The 18,291-nt window shown below is 38.4% G+C and overlaps 1 protein-coding gene across 1 annotated transcript in view; it reads left to right on the forward strand.

The window, feature by feature from the left end:
* LOC111871445 overlaps nt 1-9,832 on the forward strand; it is a 13,515-nt gene extending 3,683 nt beyond the window's left edge. The window contains exons 2-4 of the mRNA XM_023864569.2: nt 3,098-3,461; nt 5,089-5,302; nt 7,472-9,832. Coding sequence (XP_023720337.1) covers nt 3,169-3,461; nt 5,089-5,302; nt 7,472-7,864 — 900 coding nt within the window. The 5' untranslated portion in view covers nt 3,098-3,168 and the 3' untranslated portion in view covers nt 7,865-9,832. The remainder of the gene's footprint in view (nt 1-3,097; nt 3,462-5,088; nt 5,303-7,471) is intronic.
* Nucleotides 9,833-18,291: the final 8,459 nt, after the last annotated feature.

Consider the following 18,291-nt stretch of genomic DNA (forward strand, 5'->3'; position numbering starts at 1 on the left):
AGTTACAGTGGTGACAGAGGCGGGCTGACTCCACGCCCCCCTGTACCACGGCATTACAGCGGCGGCAGCAGCGGGAGGGATACCTCCATTCCCCCCTGCGCCGCTAGGGCATTACAGTCCAAAAAGTTCAGCCATTGTCGTAATCGAGATTCGAAAAGAGAACCTCCCGAATACAAGGTTAAAAGCTTTACCTACAGACCAGATTTTAACAAATTTCTTTTCCGACCCACGTCCCCTGAAATCCTTTCGAGTACTCAGCAGACTTTGGGAAACAGTGTTCTTGTTCGATCAGGAAAAATTACTCCTGTAAATACATTTTTGGCGCTGCGCCTCTCCCCCAGGGAAGAGTGTCCAGGCGGGTCATATATCCATTATTGACACACCGCAAACTGTCAAACATCGAGAGAGAGGGAGAGAGAGAAAGATAAGCAAGGAAGAACTGCGAGGATATCACACCCCGTACCGCTGAGAAATTCACAATGACGAGGGATAGGTAAAGTTTTCCCTGTGCATAAGAAATCAAGTATGACGCCATGAAGACGTATGAGGGAGTGGAGGTATAACTCCACAATTCTTGACCTCGACACTAGATGGAGATGAGTGGTCAGCTTCACGCCCCGTCCGCTTTACCCCCCGGTAAAAGAGCCTCCGGTAGCCATTAGATAAGAGGCTGGATGGACCCCAGAGCCAGTCTGAACGCTGTGGATCAGAGAAAAATGTCTCGCCCTGCCGAGAATTGAACCCCGGCCGTCCATCCCGTAGCCCGTCGGTATATCCCGAGGGATAGATGAATATCATAACATCTTCCTAGCCTATTTGAAGTAAGGCGTAGAATACAGACCGACATTTTCGCCATCAGCACTACCAACACGGCGGCCATGCACTCTTCTGAGGTGAGAGTGGCACTACTAGAACTGGATGTAGGGTCCTGAAGTTTGATATGATAGCAGAGCATGCAGAAATTTGCGACTTTTGTTACGGCATTTCCATGTAGGATCTAAATCAACATGGCCTCCTCACAACATCTGTGTTTGCATGTCCGTTTGACAGCAACACATTATATGCATATTTTATGCATGCCTGTTCTCTCTGTTAAGTAACTAAATTACTTCTTGGAGCAGAGTCCTTCTTATAAACTAATATTTGCTCAGCCACTCAAGAAATTCCAAGCATTTATGGAATCCGACAGTTTATTACCGTGTTCAAAAAGCCCCATAATTTGTCCATATTCTAAGCCAGATGATCCCAGTCTTAATTGTCCCGTCGTATTTATACAAGATCCTCTATAATATTATCATCCCTTCCAATTATAGTTCTTCTTAATGGTTCTTTCCTTCAGGTTTCCCTACCAAAACTTTGAATCCGCTTATATTATCTCCTATGCATGTTACATGTCCTGTCCATCTCATCTTCTCAGCTTTTATCATCCTAGTAGTATTTGAAGAGATCAAATTACGGAGCTCCCCGTTATGCGGGTCCATTGGAGCTTCAAGCCAAATTCAAGTCACATTCACTGGAATTGTTTTGAAAGTATAAAGCTGACTTTATTTGTAAACTAAATGGAAACAGGGACTGAATAAGAAATTTAAATTAAATTAAGTTATATTTTTAGCCACATTTCCTGCAAGACGTAATTTTTATACTGCTGTGACTTATTCTCCAGAGCTTCATTTGTGAAAGTGAGTTGCGTTATGTGAAAGTGAGAGTGTCATTTGAATAGAGTCACGTGGTTGTGACTAGACACGGGATTTGGACTGATATTTGGATTTATTGAAGAGTTATAACTTGTAACTATAAATAATTATAGCACTTTCACTAATTTACACACTTTAAAAATAACTATAGCTCACGCTAAGTCTCAGTCTGTTATAGTCTTCAGTACTAGTTGCTAGGTAGCGGCTTTCAACATTGGATATTCCTCTGCCTCCCTGCTCGCATCCTTATCAGCTGACGATTGTCTCACGACTAACAACGACTAACTTCGGCCGGTCTCTCGGTTAAAGTGCAGCTAGTCCTCGGCAGCACAGTATTCTGTTTTCTGGGCCCAGTCGGGTCCCATGACCATGTATTTCTTTAAAAACTTTTTCGAGTTTTGAAACGGGGCCTCCACTTCAAGGAGAGAAGGAGTATGACTACTCCTGGTCACTCCCCTTTTACTTGGGACACGAGAGGCCACTCGCTCACTAACTGGCACTCTCCTCCACAGAGTCAGAGTCAGAGTTACTTTAGGACTGGCGATTTACCTCCAGTCAGTTCGTCTTGGCGCCAAGCCCATTGAGACCCATGACCAGTATTTTTTTTTCGACTGAACACTTTCGGTTGTATTCCTTATGTAACATTCTCTCTGACGACAGGATGGGTCTCTCGTTTACAATTGCTGCTGGCCCTCGCCAGTGCAGTCATTCCCAGCTCCGAATCCCACGCTACTAATGACCACATTTTACTGTCTCAGATTCGAGACTCCTCCAACTTGGAGGGCCAGCTCTCCGTATTTATATCCCCCAGGCACTGGATTCCCTTTTCAACGCCTCCTACAACGCGCAGGGCTGCAGTGGAGTTATTCGACCCCGCCACCACACAGGTGTCTTATCCACACACACACACACACACACACACACACACACAAACACCTCGGCACGAACCGTATGGAAAACACGGTTTCCAGCAGTTATTGCTTGCTAGCAATTCAACCATTGAACTGCCTTCTGAATTCTCTTGTGACTGAATCTCTCACTGCTGTCTGGATCTCGGACTCGTCTCTGCTACATTGATCTCTCTACTACTACTACTACTACTACTACTACTTGAATTCACGAACCCACTGCCTTTTATGACTGTCACGCGGCCCTAATAGAAGACACCACGTAGAGCAGTTAATTGTCATATGTTGTCTTGTTGGTTGTAACAGGAACGTGATATATGGCCGTTGTTCAGCAACGGACGTCTGGCTGTCTCTGGCTGCACTATTCCGGCTTTCTGCCGTCACGTCACAATACTTTTGTAAATCGCACTATTACAAATTCGCATAAAATTCGACCGCACTGCATACCAAAATGGCTTATGATCCAAATTGATGTGAACAATTTCTTGATTGTAGGTTTATGGTGGCAATATCGGTGATCGTTAGGTGTCCGGGCAGAGCAATTCCAACTTGACGCAAGATCCTCCATGCATTTCTGGATTGACAAGCGGAGCCAGACGTGTGGTTTCAGTGGGCGTCATCGCGTGCCAGCCTCGTTGTCGGCAGGAAGTTGTGGACACCACCAAAGGAGACAACGCAGGCTATCGCGAGGGAAACCCATGGTAACACCAGTGCACAGATTCCAGCCTATTGAATCTGTGGCGGGTGGCGGTGGAGGCTTCGGGGGCCAGCATGGTCCTCGCAGATTCCAGCAGCATCACCTACAGCCTCACCACCACAATCATCGTCAGCACCAACATTATTTCCCACCTGCATACAGGTTCTGTAAACTCAGGAGTCCCTTGAACAGCGTACTGTAATACCTTTACGTGAACAACAGTAGCATTTTTTGTGTATCATACTGTAATACCATTGTTGGAACAGTCGGAGTATGGGCTGGATGGTCAGGGTTCGATTGTAGGCAGGAGAAACAAATTTTTCTGTGCTCTACAGCGTCCAGACTGGCCCCCCCATACAACAGATACCAGGGTCTCTATCACCGGCTAAAGTGGCCGGGGCGTGAAGCTGACCGCTCACCTCTATCTAATGCTAAAGTCAGGAATGGTGGCGCTATACCTGCACTCCCGCACACATCTTCATGGCATGGTGCTTAATTAATTAAACACAGAGACAACTTTACTTTTAATATGAACTCTTGCATGGCATGATGTAGTACTTTTACCTGAGCTGCAATAGAATATCTTGGTTGTATATTTAGCAACTTAGTACTCTTACGTGAGCAGCTAGGCAAGGGCTCAGTAAACACATTTCCTGGGTAAGACAGTTAACTATAGAATTCCGGTTGTTTGGTATCAAACATCCCTTGAAGGTGCTGATCTCTATTTGGTTCTCCTGAAGCTGTGAGGGGGATCAGAACAGGCAAAATGACACACAGGCAGCACACAGAGAGCAGATAGACCAAGGCAGTTCAGAAGATGCTTGTGGTCCATCAAGGAATAGAGCGCGTCGTAGACAGTCACTGATAGTAAGCTGTCAGAATTTAGTGTAATTGTAAAGGAACACCAATAAATCCATTCATCCAACCTAGAACCCATTATTTTTGCTATGCATCCCCCCCCCCAAAAAAAAACATGACAATATGTTTACTAACATCTCTATTTATAAAGGGTGTAAATAAATATATGTTACAAAGCTCTGGGGTAGACAGATGGGTTCAGTCTGATCATATTTTGGTAATACACCCATGTCTGGAAACAATTCCTTTCAGCACAAAGGGTCACAAAAATTTCAGAGAGGTTGCATAAGTTTTAAGGAATGTTATCGTTATTTTACATTATAAAAGTTGCTCAAAATGGCGCTGCCAAATTCATTGCATGTTCTGCTCCACCTGGCTATGTTATGCTGAACTCTTTGAAAGATTTCTGGCATTTCCTGGATGGTTCCAGCTACTACTGCAATTCTTGCCACAAGATCAGATTGCCTCTCCACTGGAGTCTGTACACCAGACTTTGTATATATCCCCAGAGAAAGAAATCCAGGGAAGCGAGGGGCCAGGTTATTGGGTCTCCATGTTCAATCCATCTGTTGCCAAAGGTTTGATCCAAATACTCAGACGACATTAGTGCAGTGTGCTGGGGTGCCATCATGCTGGAACCACATTTCATGACGGACTTCCAAAGGCACCACTTTCAGCAGCTCAGGGAAGGTCTCTTGGAGAAATGTGAGGTAAATATCACGAGTAAGCCACAGAGGTAAGAGGTAAGGGCATCCTCCTTCACATTTCAGAGGCCCTAGTGAGTAAACAAAGCGTTTCCAGATATAGGTGTATTAACAAAATATGATCAGATTGAACCCATCTATCTACCGCAGAATTTTGTAACATATATTTATTAACACTCTGTATAGTGAAACCTTGTATAACCATATAGGTATGTTGGTGTTGACAGTGGGGTGCGCCCAACAGGAGCTCATGTGGTGGAGTTTGACAGCAGTGTGTACCTGGACCCCATAGATGGTGTTGGAGACACTAATGCTCCAAACAATAATCATCAACTGGAGCCGCAGTTGATGACTGTTGGGTGTATGAAATGTGGGATGTGGACTTCCTTTGCACTTGGAGCATTATTTATAGGTGGTGCCAAGTTCTACTTAGATGAACAGGTAAGAGATTTCTAACAGTTTACTTATAGCATGTGTTTTGCATCAAATAAAAACCTGGAAAACTTACATTGTTTTTGAGTTGGGTGTTCATTAACCTTTAACGTCCAAAGTGCACTGATCGAAACAGTGATGACTATGGTTGAAGTGTCCAAACTACACCAATTTGTGCAGTTGGGCATTTAAACTCCTCTAGTGGAAGCACGCGCACACTCTGCTAGAAGAAGTGAATGCCCAATCCTATATATTTAGTTTTGAATAGAGTAAAATTCTGTGTACATACCATTTTGTAGTTATCTGTTTGACATATATACAGGGTTCACCCCTCCCCCCACGTCACATATCTCGCACTTCAGTTGCCTTTCAATTTCATCATCTCCCAAACAACACATCATTGCCATTTTATGACGATATGAAACTACAATATTCGAATTCACCATGAACTCTCAGAAAACTGGATGCACTCTGCATCTCAGCTACATTGCATGTGTTTGTTTATGACTTTAGAAAGGGCAATATTTTATCTGAAATGCAGTGGAAGGGCTTGGCACTGAAGAAAGGAAAAAAGACGCTGTAACGTTTCTTGAACTGCAGTGTTCTCACTTTTCTGTCCTTTAGTCAAAGGACTCGAATGTCTGAAGAGAGCAGCAAAGATGTGAAACTTGCCAGCAGAGAACCAAAAGATTTTATTGCTTTCAGCTGCTTATGGTACCAGAGAATGTGAAAATATTTCAAGTGCTAGAATCAGGAATGATTTTATAGTGTAGAACTACTTTATGAAGAAGCAGGGTACAATTACAAATAGAGTATAACTTCTTTTCTTGGGGCCGCGCCATAGCTCAAGTGGTTAGTCGCTGGCTTCCCAACGCGGTGGCCCGGGTTCGATCCCGGGTCTAGTCAAGTTGGATTTGTGGTGGATGAAGTGGCGCTGGGGCAGGTTTTCTCCAAGTACTTCGGTTTCCCCTACCAATCTTCATTCCACCAATTGCTCCACAATCACCCTCACCAATCATCTGGGGCTGGTACAATAGGCCAGAAGTGGCTGCAGAACAAGGGACTTAGTCCCACCTCACTAGCAATAAAAAAAACTTCTTTTTCTAAATATTTTAAAACCTTACATTATACTATGCAGCACCATGTTCTTTGCTGCTAAAAACAAAGTTAATTCCATTAATTTGTCATAAAAATTGTGTTAGATACAGTATTTTTAAATACAATGTAAGTGTTAGGAATTGACATTTAAACGCAGAGCAGCAACAGGCATTTAAACAAGTACAAGCATCGGGCATTTAAATAAACTCCGGGCAACTGAAGCTAACGCCATGTTAAAAGTCCAGCATTTATGTTAACTGCTGATGGAGAATTATATGATATTGAAGGAACAACAGGTGAGATTCCTCAAATTAGTTTGCTGGACATATAGTCACCTGAGAACTATGTCTATTAAAGAAAATTTTGGGAACTAGGTTTGAAGTTAGGGACTCAACTGCAGTTAAAATGTGGCTTATAACAAAACACATTCTGAAATATCACACTTGCAATTAAGGTAAGCCTATGGAAATGTGTGTAATATGTGAAGATAATGAAACACAGTATGAATAGTTGGAAAAGTTTATGATAAATGTTGATAAAAATATTTATTACTTTATGAATCAATCACTTTTCAAGCTTCCTTTCATTTTTATATAAAATAAATGTTGATAGGTTTGCCAGAATAGCTCGGTAAATACAGTAAATTAGGCTAAATTCTTGATGATTTGGAATATGAGTTTGATTCATGATAGAGGAAGGTATTTTCTCTTCCTTACTGTGTCCAGACCAACTCTACAGCATGCACAACCTCCTAACCAGTGGGTACCAAGGGCTATTTCCTTATGGTTAAGCAAATGAAGCATAAAATTGACTAGTGTGCTGTATCTAACACGAAGACTAAGAATGTATGTTGTTACACCCCCACTCTCTGTGGCATGGCACTTATTCAGTATAGGGACTTCACATTTATAGCATTGCCAAGAAGTATTTTTTTACACATGTTGAACAAGATTTTTCAGGGTAGTTTTGCATCTCTCTGTTACTCCACGCAGGAAGGTTCATGATTTGGAGGAGCTTCATATATATGTATAAAGTCAAAAATGGGGAAACTGACTGCCTGTTAATGCTCCTCTCTTCCAGAGGCATGGATTGGAAGTGCTTGTATTTTCCACAGTGATGGTGGTGGTCCTGTTGTTTTTCTGCATACTGTCAATGTGTCGCTCCAAAGAAACACGCGATCGTATGGCAGCAGCTGTTACCTCATCACAGGCACCTCATTCTGTAAACTCACATCAAGAACAGACTCAAGTTCATGAGATGGAAACTGCTTCCAGTGAGGACACAGGTTTGGGCCAGATTGTAGATCAGTCCAGCACTGTCGTCCTTACACCCACTTCAGGTCTGCCTCAAGCTTCAGATCTGCCACCTCCTTATGACATTGCAATACAGCTGCCTCATCAGATGCAAAACATAGAAACAGTGCAAGTGGATGACGAATCACCGCCACCATCATATGATAAGGCTGTCAGTTAGAATTTGAAGTGAAAGCATTGGATGGATTACAGTGATAATAAGGGAAATGTGAAAGCTATTGACAGACTATAATTTATGAAATAATTTAAGGCTGTGCATTTGGGGATTTGCTATAATGTATTATTTTCAATCAGTAAGTTTTCCATGATGTAGCTAAATTGAGTTAGAAATAATATTGAGAATTCATGGTTTTTTCAAACTGTGTATACAGTTACAATTTTTTAAACTACATCAGTTACTATTTTTTAATCTATCAGGATTAAAATAAGTATAAAAGTATACTGCAATAACATTGCAACTCACAGTGCTCTTGTATTCAATGCCATTTAATCCATCAAACTTCTGACATAAGTAAAATTAAATTCTGTCATCTATCTCAAAATAGAACTTCCAAGGTTTAAATATAGTTAGTACACTCTGTCTAAAACATCTCTGAGGATATATAATGCCTCAAGGAGGCAAGAAAAATCCTGTTGTATTCAATTAGATCTCTCATACGGTGCTCCTACGTATCATGGATTATTGATTAACTAACTGCATGGAGCTGAGTCCTTTTTCAGAAGCAACCAGTTGCTCAGCTACTCCAGAATTTTCCAACATTTTGTGGAACCCGAAGGTATATAACCATGTCTATAAGAGCCCTCCACTGGTCTCTATCCTGCACCACATCAATCTAGGCCATGCCACCCCATCGTATATCTCTAAGATCCATTTTAGTATTATCCTCACACTTATGTCTAGGTCTTCTTAGTGGTCTCTTTCAATCTGGATTTCCCATAAAATCTTTGTATACATTCCTTTTGTCGCCATGTATACTACATGCCCTGCCCATCACATCTTTCTTCATTTGATCATTTTAATCATATTCAGTGAAGAGTACAGGTTATATAGCTCCTCATTATGCAATTTTCTCAGACCTCCTACTGTTTCATCCCTCGCTCTTTATTACTTGCACAATCTAATACCAACCTTCACAAATTCTGTACCATATTTACATCTTTACATAATGCTGATTCTGGTGCATCCTCAAAGGTGTTTCAGTCAGAGTACAGTGATGTGATGTTCACCATATGCAAATGTGTATAAACATGATTGCAGAGGCTTGTGTTCTGTTACTGTGTTCCATAACAGAGACTTCTCTCATAGCAAACATGAAACTAGGGAATTACTATGAGAAAAGATATGAAGCATTCCTTCAACTGTAATAATTGTTTCTAATGCTATTGTTATAGTGGACTTTACACTGAATGTTACAAATGATTTTATTAATCTAAAATGTGGTGGTTATATACACATACAGAGTACTAAAGATGATTTCATCTTTGTGAAAAGAGCCAATTCTGGTTTTGAACCTTCTTTACTGTAGTCAAGTGATGTGAGACATTAAGAAGACAAGTTAACTTCCAATGAGAATTGTTAGGGAGTGTTACAGGCTGGATTAAACCACTGGTTACTGATGATATAAAAGTGTCAAGTATGATGCCAGTGAGTTTATTGGCTACAAAAATGAAACGTGTGGACTCCTAGGATGGTATATATTATATTACCTATCATACTAAAATAAGAAGCTTCAAAATTCATCGTAACCTTCAATCAGCTGAGTTTAAATTCAACTGATTACTGTTAATTTATTATTGGAATTGTACATACTCGCATTTCCTTTGAATGAATTATATAAATGTGTGGAACTGTGATTTTTATGATTATTATCTGACTCAAACGTGAAGCACAAATGTTCAATGCCTTCCAAGATGCTAAGACATCCAAAATGGCATCCATTTACAAAACTGTTGTTTAATCATTTTTTAATTCTGTATTTTCCTAAACTCTTTTCTTACTATTTTAAGTGTGCTTATATTCTACAAACAGCCACTGTACTTCTCTGTGTCTATCTACTGTATTTCTAACTATAAGGTGTTGTGAAAATTCTTATTAATCTTATAAAATTTAGGAAATTAAATCTGAAAATATGCTTCTGTTCATTTACTAAAAAATAATGTGGTACTCCTGCCAGCCTGACACCATATCATGATTTGAAACTGGTGTTAACCCTTACACTGCCAAGTCCCACCATTGAGCTCCCTGCTAGAAATGTCAAGGTTGCTTGGAGTAAATGCAGTTGCACAGATCTTACAACATTGTCTCAAATGATACAAGTGTGGATCATGTGAAAGCCTGTTCTTTCTTCTAAACACTGGTATGTCATACTTAATGCCATCTACTGACAGATTTGCTCTACTAGTTGATAAACAAGGAGCCAATCTCTTTAGCTGTGGCAGTTTTAATGCAAGTAATCTTAAGTGACCTAATCAACTCTTGAAATGCAAACGGTAAATTACATAATTATTTTCTCTAATTTAGCTAAAAATAATGTTCATATTATTATATTTCAGTATCCTGTTGCATTGAGATATCATTTGTAGTCTTGTTTTCCATCTATAATGCAACAATTTAAATTTTAATCAACACTAAATCACATTTAATTCACTAAATTGTTCATGAAATATTTAAAATGTCATTAAAATATAAATGTACATTCAATGTTTGTGCTACATATTTGCCACACAGGGCCATCTTCAGGTAACATGTTTTTAAGGTGTCTACTGCACTGTGCACTTGGTCAAATAGTACTCTTAAGGAACATTGCTGTTATCATTAATTTTTATGGTGTAGGACGTTTCCTTCCTTCCTTCTGTATTGTGGCCGTTTGTGTCCCGTTGACTGTGCCACTCGCTTGGTTGTGTGCATTTTGTGTTCCTTTGTGTTCCTTGTACAATACAAAACATAGGAAGAACACATCCTACATCATTAAAATTAATGATAACAACAGCAATGTGCCTTAAGAGTACTATTTGGCCAGGTGCACAGTGCAGTAGACTCCTTAAAAACCTGTTGCCTGAAGATTGCCCTGTGTGGCTAAACATGTAGCATGAACACTGAATGTACATATGTACATATTTTAATGACATTTTAATGTTGTGCTCCAGGTTATTAATGGGTATGCTTTATCCTAACAATGGGTCAAATTTATGTTTTATTAATTAGAAAATAATTATAAGTTTTATAAATTTAAATACGTCGGGTGAACCACAAGTTGGAAACCCACCAGTAGCCAGAGTTGAGATGCCGTACATTCTTTAGCCATCCGGTGTCAGTTATACAGTCTATAGAAATTGCTGACAAATTAAGTGACGACACGAGGCAAGTCTCGCCACTGCACAGTTTGCTGACTTTATAGGTTTCGCGCGAGCAGCTTTCCGTGATGTTGAATTTTGAGGGGCTCAAACAGGAGGAGCCGCGAACACTTTGACTTTAAGAGTCACTCAGAACAGTCGCATGGTAGGAAGGTGACGCGATGGAGTCAGATGACTTCCTCTTTTATAAGCGTGAGTACTTGCCTGTGTTTGGATCACTGATGGTTGTCAATATATGATTCTGGTTCAATGATTTTGGTTGATTAATGGGTTCTTAGGATAAAATTGGTTAAATTATTTTAGCGTATAAACCTTGGAGTGTAACAGAGTAATTCTGATTTAATGAGTGATGGTTTAGATACAAGTATCTGGTTTAGTAATTAAGTTTGTGTGTATCATTTGGATTGTTAATTGTTGGTTAAATGATTCACTATTGGAGTACAGAAATTTGGTTTACGCCATGCAAGTTTAGTAGACTAGGGGTAGTAAGGTTTAAGATGTAACTGCAATGTGTGTAATCACAGACAGTGTGTGTTAACAGGCTGTACATATACAATTGTTGATTTAATTATATTTGTTCTTATTTTAACATGTTTAGCGTTTATTTGGGTATTAGTAATAAAAAATTCATTGATCGGGGTAGAAGCTATCCACTGATGGAAATTAGGTGGGACTTTCTAAATTTTTATGGTGGTGGCGGTAAGATATAAAAAGAAATTTTTGTGTCGCAATCGTTGTGGCACAACATTAAACACTGAACAAAAATTTTAGTGAATGAAATGTGATTTAGTGTCAGTTAAAATGTTGCATTATAGATTTATCTCCCTCTGTGGTCCAGTGGTCAGAGTTCCTGGCTACCGATCCAGAGGTCCGGGTTCGATTCCCGGCACTATCAGATTTTCTGAGAAGTAGTGGGTCGGGAACAGTGTCCACTCAGCCTCATGATGATAATTGAGGAGATATTTCTAGGAAACAGCGGCTCTGCTCTAAAAACCGAAATTAACGGCTGTGGGGATTCGTTGTGCTGACCACATGACACCCTCTATCCACTAAAAGTTAGCACTAACTTTGCCAACATGCAGCAGTCACTCGGTTGGTCGATATAGTTCACTTGCAGACTAGAACCACAGAGTTTTTTCGTTTGTTTGGTGCATTACAGATGGAAAACAACACTACAAATTAAAATAGTGTAATTATAATTCTTCAACTCTGCATCTCAACAGTAAATTTAAATAAAGGGTTATATAAAAATAAGACGAATTCAAGACTAAGTGCATTCGTGTTGATGTAGAACATGAATTGTATTTCATGAATGTATATGAAGAGACTTCTGTTAGTCATCTTTGTTCTACAGCAGATCTTGAAATGAACAGCTGCTCAGCATTTAGCTCACCCTTCTTTCATGAAGGATATAGGACTACAATACCATTGATATTTTTAGTGCATAAAAGAATTGAATTTGTCAACAACAAATCTATATAAATACTGGAATGAGCCATTTTTGACAAACTCAACTTAACAAGTGATGACTAAAGTCTGCAAGAAATAGCTGGCATGGGGAAAGACTATATTGACTCCCGAAAGATTTAATCTGTCAAGCTATGGTTGTCTAAGCTGAAAGAATTATATAAGCAATGCAATGCTGAAATGCCTTGCCAACTATCTCATCATGAGCGAAGAAAATGAAAATAGCAGAAATAGATTATCAGATAAAATGGTTCCAGCACTTAGGAATGATCTAAAATTTTCTATCACAAGAACATTTATAAATATAAACTCAAGAAAGTGTCCTGGGACATCTATTCACGTAATAGAAATATAATTTGGCATATTTTAAAATTAGAGGAGTTTTTAACAGCTTTCAAAGTTAAATTTTAAAAATTCTTGAATATTTAAATCTTGATAGTTTTGCCACTAGCCAGAACCAGCATTCAGCTTTACACAGCTGCGCTTATTCAAGCTAAACTGAAGTAAACTCATACCTTTCAATAACCTCTATATTATATGCCAATAAGTGCTATAGTATAGGAGAAATTTAGAGGATATCCATGTTTAATTTTGTAGACTCTTCAGGCGTTCATAATGAAGGAAGACTGAAATTTATACCAGTAGCTAATGGCATGAATAAAACTGTTCTATTTTGCCACAACCAAGACAACCCTGCTTTATTTTTAGTTATGAATTTTAAGCGTGTCAGTATCAGATGCACTTCCCTTTCTAACTATAATTCATAGCAACTTACATTATTTTCAGCAGGGAAATGGAGAATGCAATTACATTTGGAACAATCTGTGAAACTTCCTGCTTTACAGCTATATGTATTAAAAAGCAAATCTACATAATTATAGAGTCATAAATTATGACAAAATTTAGAAGAAAGATATGAACTATAATGAAAAATTATTCACGAATATCATCATATAACTACTCTACAAATTCATATATTTCAGAGGTTTGATTCCAGTACAGACAAATATGAAACACCCTATAATATGAAGAATATTTATCTTCTGGGATATAACACCGTGTAATCGGCATAAGCTCACTGACACTTTGGAGAAACATACTGCCTCCATCTTCAGGGTCAAAGAGTGAGCCAGGCAAGTAGCTTACAAGAAGCAGGCATAAAGCACTTCACTGGCTACCTACTTCTTTTTGGCTCATTCATGAACCCTTAAGATGGAGGAATTACATATCTCCAAAATGTCAGTGAACTACTACTGGGCTATACAGTCTTATATCCCAGAATATGGTACTCATCATAGTTACAGTCATGAGAACATCAGATTCAACTATTTAATACACTCATTTTTTTATATCATGTAGCATCTATTCTGTGTTTTTTACAAAATATATCATTACAAGTGCTAGTGTACCCTACAGTGAAAAAGACTTGAATAGAAAACGATTTATGGTCATAATCTGGACTTCAGGATCTAGTAAATAATTTTTTAATGAGATTTAGACATCAGATTGTGGTCTTCTGAGATGAAGCACTATGTCTTATAGGCTGATACCAGTATTTCATAGGTACATGCTATCTCCATCTTCAGTGTTGAAGTGGCACAAGTTTGTCTAAAATGTTGGAATGAACATATGAGCCCACACTTTGTCACAACCCAGAAGACCAGGATCTTAACATTCACTGCAATCAAAACCTCAAATCATATACATGTCTGAAAGGTTGCACATCTTCCTTTCCCATTCAGTTTCAAGTCTGGTGACAGTAGTTAAGTACTGAACTGTTTCTACAGACTGTACAAACAGATTTCAATTCATGAAAAGATCTGTCAATACATGTGTACCTTCAGAAATTTCTGTAACTTCTGACCATGTATTTTATAGAAATATTGAAATATTTGTTGTTTATTTATAAATGACTTTGAATGGTTTCATGATTCCTTCAAATATATTATATGCTCGCAGTGATGAAATAAATAATTTACCTGGTTACTGAAATTTGATTTACAATGTGAAGTAGAGAAGAGTGGTGTCAAATCCAATGAAAATGTATGATATAACTTAACAATAAACAACAGAGGGATACGATTGTATGGCCATGACCATGAAATTTGTAATCACAGAGTGAAATATTACCAAGTAATGGCAAATGGTCCATAAGACATCAAGGTCAGCCCTCCCTCATAAAACAACAATGGCAAAGTGCACCATCTCCAGTAAATGGAGAAATCAGAAACTGGTAACCTTCAAACATCATAAATTTAATGTACTCCATTTATTCTAAAGGCACATAAAATTCAGAAGAACATGACCTAGGAGCATTACAACATTTATTTCATCAACAGTTCAGACTCCAGAAATGAATAACTAAGGAATGTAACATTAGAAATTAAATCTCTCAACTTCATAATTTCATGGGCAAGCACAGTTACTAAGGAGAGATAAAAAGTGAGGACCATAAGTAAGTAATTAAAAAGAGAAAGGAGCAAGGAGCAAGGGCAAATAAAAGGAAGGCAGGAAACCCTGCAATAACACTGGGCCTTTGAAGTAAATGTGAATTCAGTATTTTCTCATATTACATTACTTTTATTCCTAAACAAAATAAATTAGTATTTTTTAATGTTGCCATAAAATTTGAAGTTACTTTGTTGATTTATATGCACAAATGAAAACTTTCATGTTTACAACACAGGATCTTGGTTCAGTTACATAATGTACAACAGATGTCAGCATCTAAGGACACTGTTTTTATTTTAAAATAAATATTATACATACATTGTTTGCCAACATAAATAAATATCACATTCAGGGGTTGAAAAACTTCTGAAAATCTGGCAATGAGACAAACACTTTGGTAGCCATACAAATGGATCAGTACTACCTGGAGCCTTTATGTGTGTCTTGCTTCTATTTTGGATGCTACACCAATTTCTTTCTGATTCCTGATGCTTGTCCCAAATTCCCCAGGTTAAACACAAGATATTGTTATGGTTTATTAATTATGTAACTAACATCTCTAGATGTCATTTTCCATTTCTGGTCTGCCACAAGTAACCGAGTAAGACCGGCAGAACTCTCTGAAGCACAGTGGGAAATTAGTTGCCAGCCAAAACATTTTGCCATCACTGGTGGCCAGGCAATGGTATTCTTCAACCCATGATCACAAAATTACAACAAGCATACATTACTGAAGCTATAGACACAGTGTTATATACAGCACCTTTAAAACTATTCATGCATTAAGGTGGTGCATAAAAGGCAGGTTTCAAATATACCATCACAGCTGTGAAGCTAAAGCTTATTATATTTTGTATACAAGACTGACTTAGATATCTGGTATGGTAACATCCCTTTGAATTCAACATTTGCTTAAAACATATGTACTTATAAACAGAAACAGGAAGTGAAGAACTGAAGTTCACTGGCAAAGCAAAATAAATAAATTAAAATTCTCTTTATGATTCACGTATCATGTCTCTTCAAAAACAGTGCCACATAGTGCCACATTTAACACATTCATATAAAATATGTCTTACTGGTATAATAAACAGGCACTTACATATTAACAAACTACTGCCTGTAAAGGGGCTAATAATAATGTGATTCCCCACTTAGATTTAGTTGCTAAAAAAAGGGTACAATAATAAATGATGATCATACATTCTCTTCTATAAAGTAACCAACTGAATTAAAAGTTAAAATATAAATACTCGTATGAAGTAAATCTTCTTACATATTCTGAATTAATGTTCGGTACTTAACACCCTGCATCACAGTACATCCACAAAGCCACTCCACACTTTTATGAGGCTATATTTTCTGAATCACTGCATGAAGGATATTACATTCACAATGAAATTAAGAACAGATTAAATCTGCAGAATTCTTTATCTCTAAGAACCTACAGATTTTAACATATAATTTTTATCTCTTGTTTTGTATGGGCATGGAACTCACTCTCACCGTATGGGAAGAATGGTTTCTTACTTTCAGTAGCACTTAGGCTACAAGTGGGCCCACTCTATCATCCCTGGATGATAGATGAGAAAATGGAGCACTGATGGAATGATAATTGGCAGGGGAAAATCAAAGTATTTGTAGGAAAACCTGCCGTGTGCCACTGTCCACTATACATTCCAACTGCCCTGGGTTTGAGTCTGCAGCTCGATGGTGAGAAACTGAAAACCAAATGCCTTAGCTATGTCATGGCTTTCAGGGAAAACACAGACTGAATGTATTTCAGTATGTCCATAGAAAATGTTTGGATTTAAGAGAGAGGAAGTACCAGGAGGAAGAAGAAAATTACATAACAAGAAACTTCATTATTTATACTGTTCAAGAAAAATATCTGTCAATAAATGTATACACACACTCCATTCATGGCATGACATATGCCTAGCCAATAATGGAATTCAGCTGTACAAATTTCAGTACCTTCAGAGTGAGTGCTGTACATCAATGGCCAGAGAAATCTGCTATGGCCTCCACTGCAGCACATACACACATGAACCTCTGACATAACATCGTAACATACAAGAAGTTCTGGGATGATTAAATCGCCTACTTTTCCTTTCACTGTAATTTGAGTATCTAATACAAGTATGAAAAAAAAAAACTTCAGTATGTATGCATAATGAAGTCAATAAAACAACAGAATTTGGGAGGCTGCAGTGTTGATATTACTGATTTGAGTAATTTATTAAGTACATCATTGAGATGGCCTCAGGTGGCACAATATACATACCAAGTCTCATGACGATCGGTTCATGCATTCCAGTAACATAAGCAGTATTACCTCAACAATTTGAGAGGCTGCAGTGGTGGTATTACCAATGACGGTGATTTATGATGTATGCTGTTGAAATGGGTCCAGATAGCATGACACACATATCAAGTTTCATGAAGCCTTCAAGCAATATTAAGGTTTCGCCTCAGCAATCTAAAGGGCTGTAATGTTGGTTATACCAAATTTCATACATATTGGTTCAGCCATTCAAGTTAATAGTGAGTATTCACATATAGATACACAGACACACAGCAAGGTGATCTCTTACGGTTAATAATCAAGGGGCGTAAAATCTGTGGATGTCACTAGCCAAATGATCAGGTCTCTCTTGTCCACCCAGTTCCCAGGAAACATCATTAAGTGCATCATGAACAATGCTGCTGTAGTGAAGCAGTGTTCCATCTTGCTTGAATTTTTCAGCTTTGACTGTGAAAAGGCACGGCATATAAAGATAAATATTTCCTATAATCAAGACCTCAGCAAAGAAGAAAATATAATATGGTGGATTATGTAATGACATTTTATTACAGAACTATATGATCAACCTAATCGGCCAGAAACCTTGGAAGTGGAACCAGAAGAAGCATATACAGATGAGAAAGGACCATATATTTTTCAAAGTGAGGTGGAAAAAGCTATCAAGGACATGAGGAATGGAAGGGCTACAGGAGATGATGATGTACCTGGAGATGTGCTTAAGTTACTGGGAGAAGGTGGTTTGAAAACACTGACAAAACTAATACACACCATATATGAAACAGGGGGAGTGGCCCAAGGACTTTACAGAAGTGACAATGACTGCCTTAAAGAAAAAGACAAAAGCTACAAAATGCAGCAACCATCGCACAATAAGCCTTACTGCACATACAGCAAAGATAATAGCAAAGACACTTAAAAGAAGAATTGAAAGGAAAATAGAGGATATACTTGGAGAGGATCAGTTTGGATTTAGAAGAGGAAAGGGAACCAGGGATGCAATTGGGATG

Source organism: Cryptotermes secundus, unplaced genomic scaffold, assembly GCF_002891405.2.
Source record: "Cryptotermes secundus unplaced genomic scaffold, Csec_1.0 scaffold323, whole genome shotgun sequence".
NCBI lineage: Eukaryota > Metazoa > Arthropoda > Insecta > Blattodea > Kalotermitidae > Cryptotermes > Cryptotermes secundus.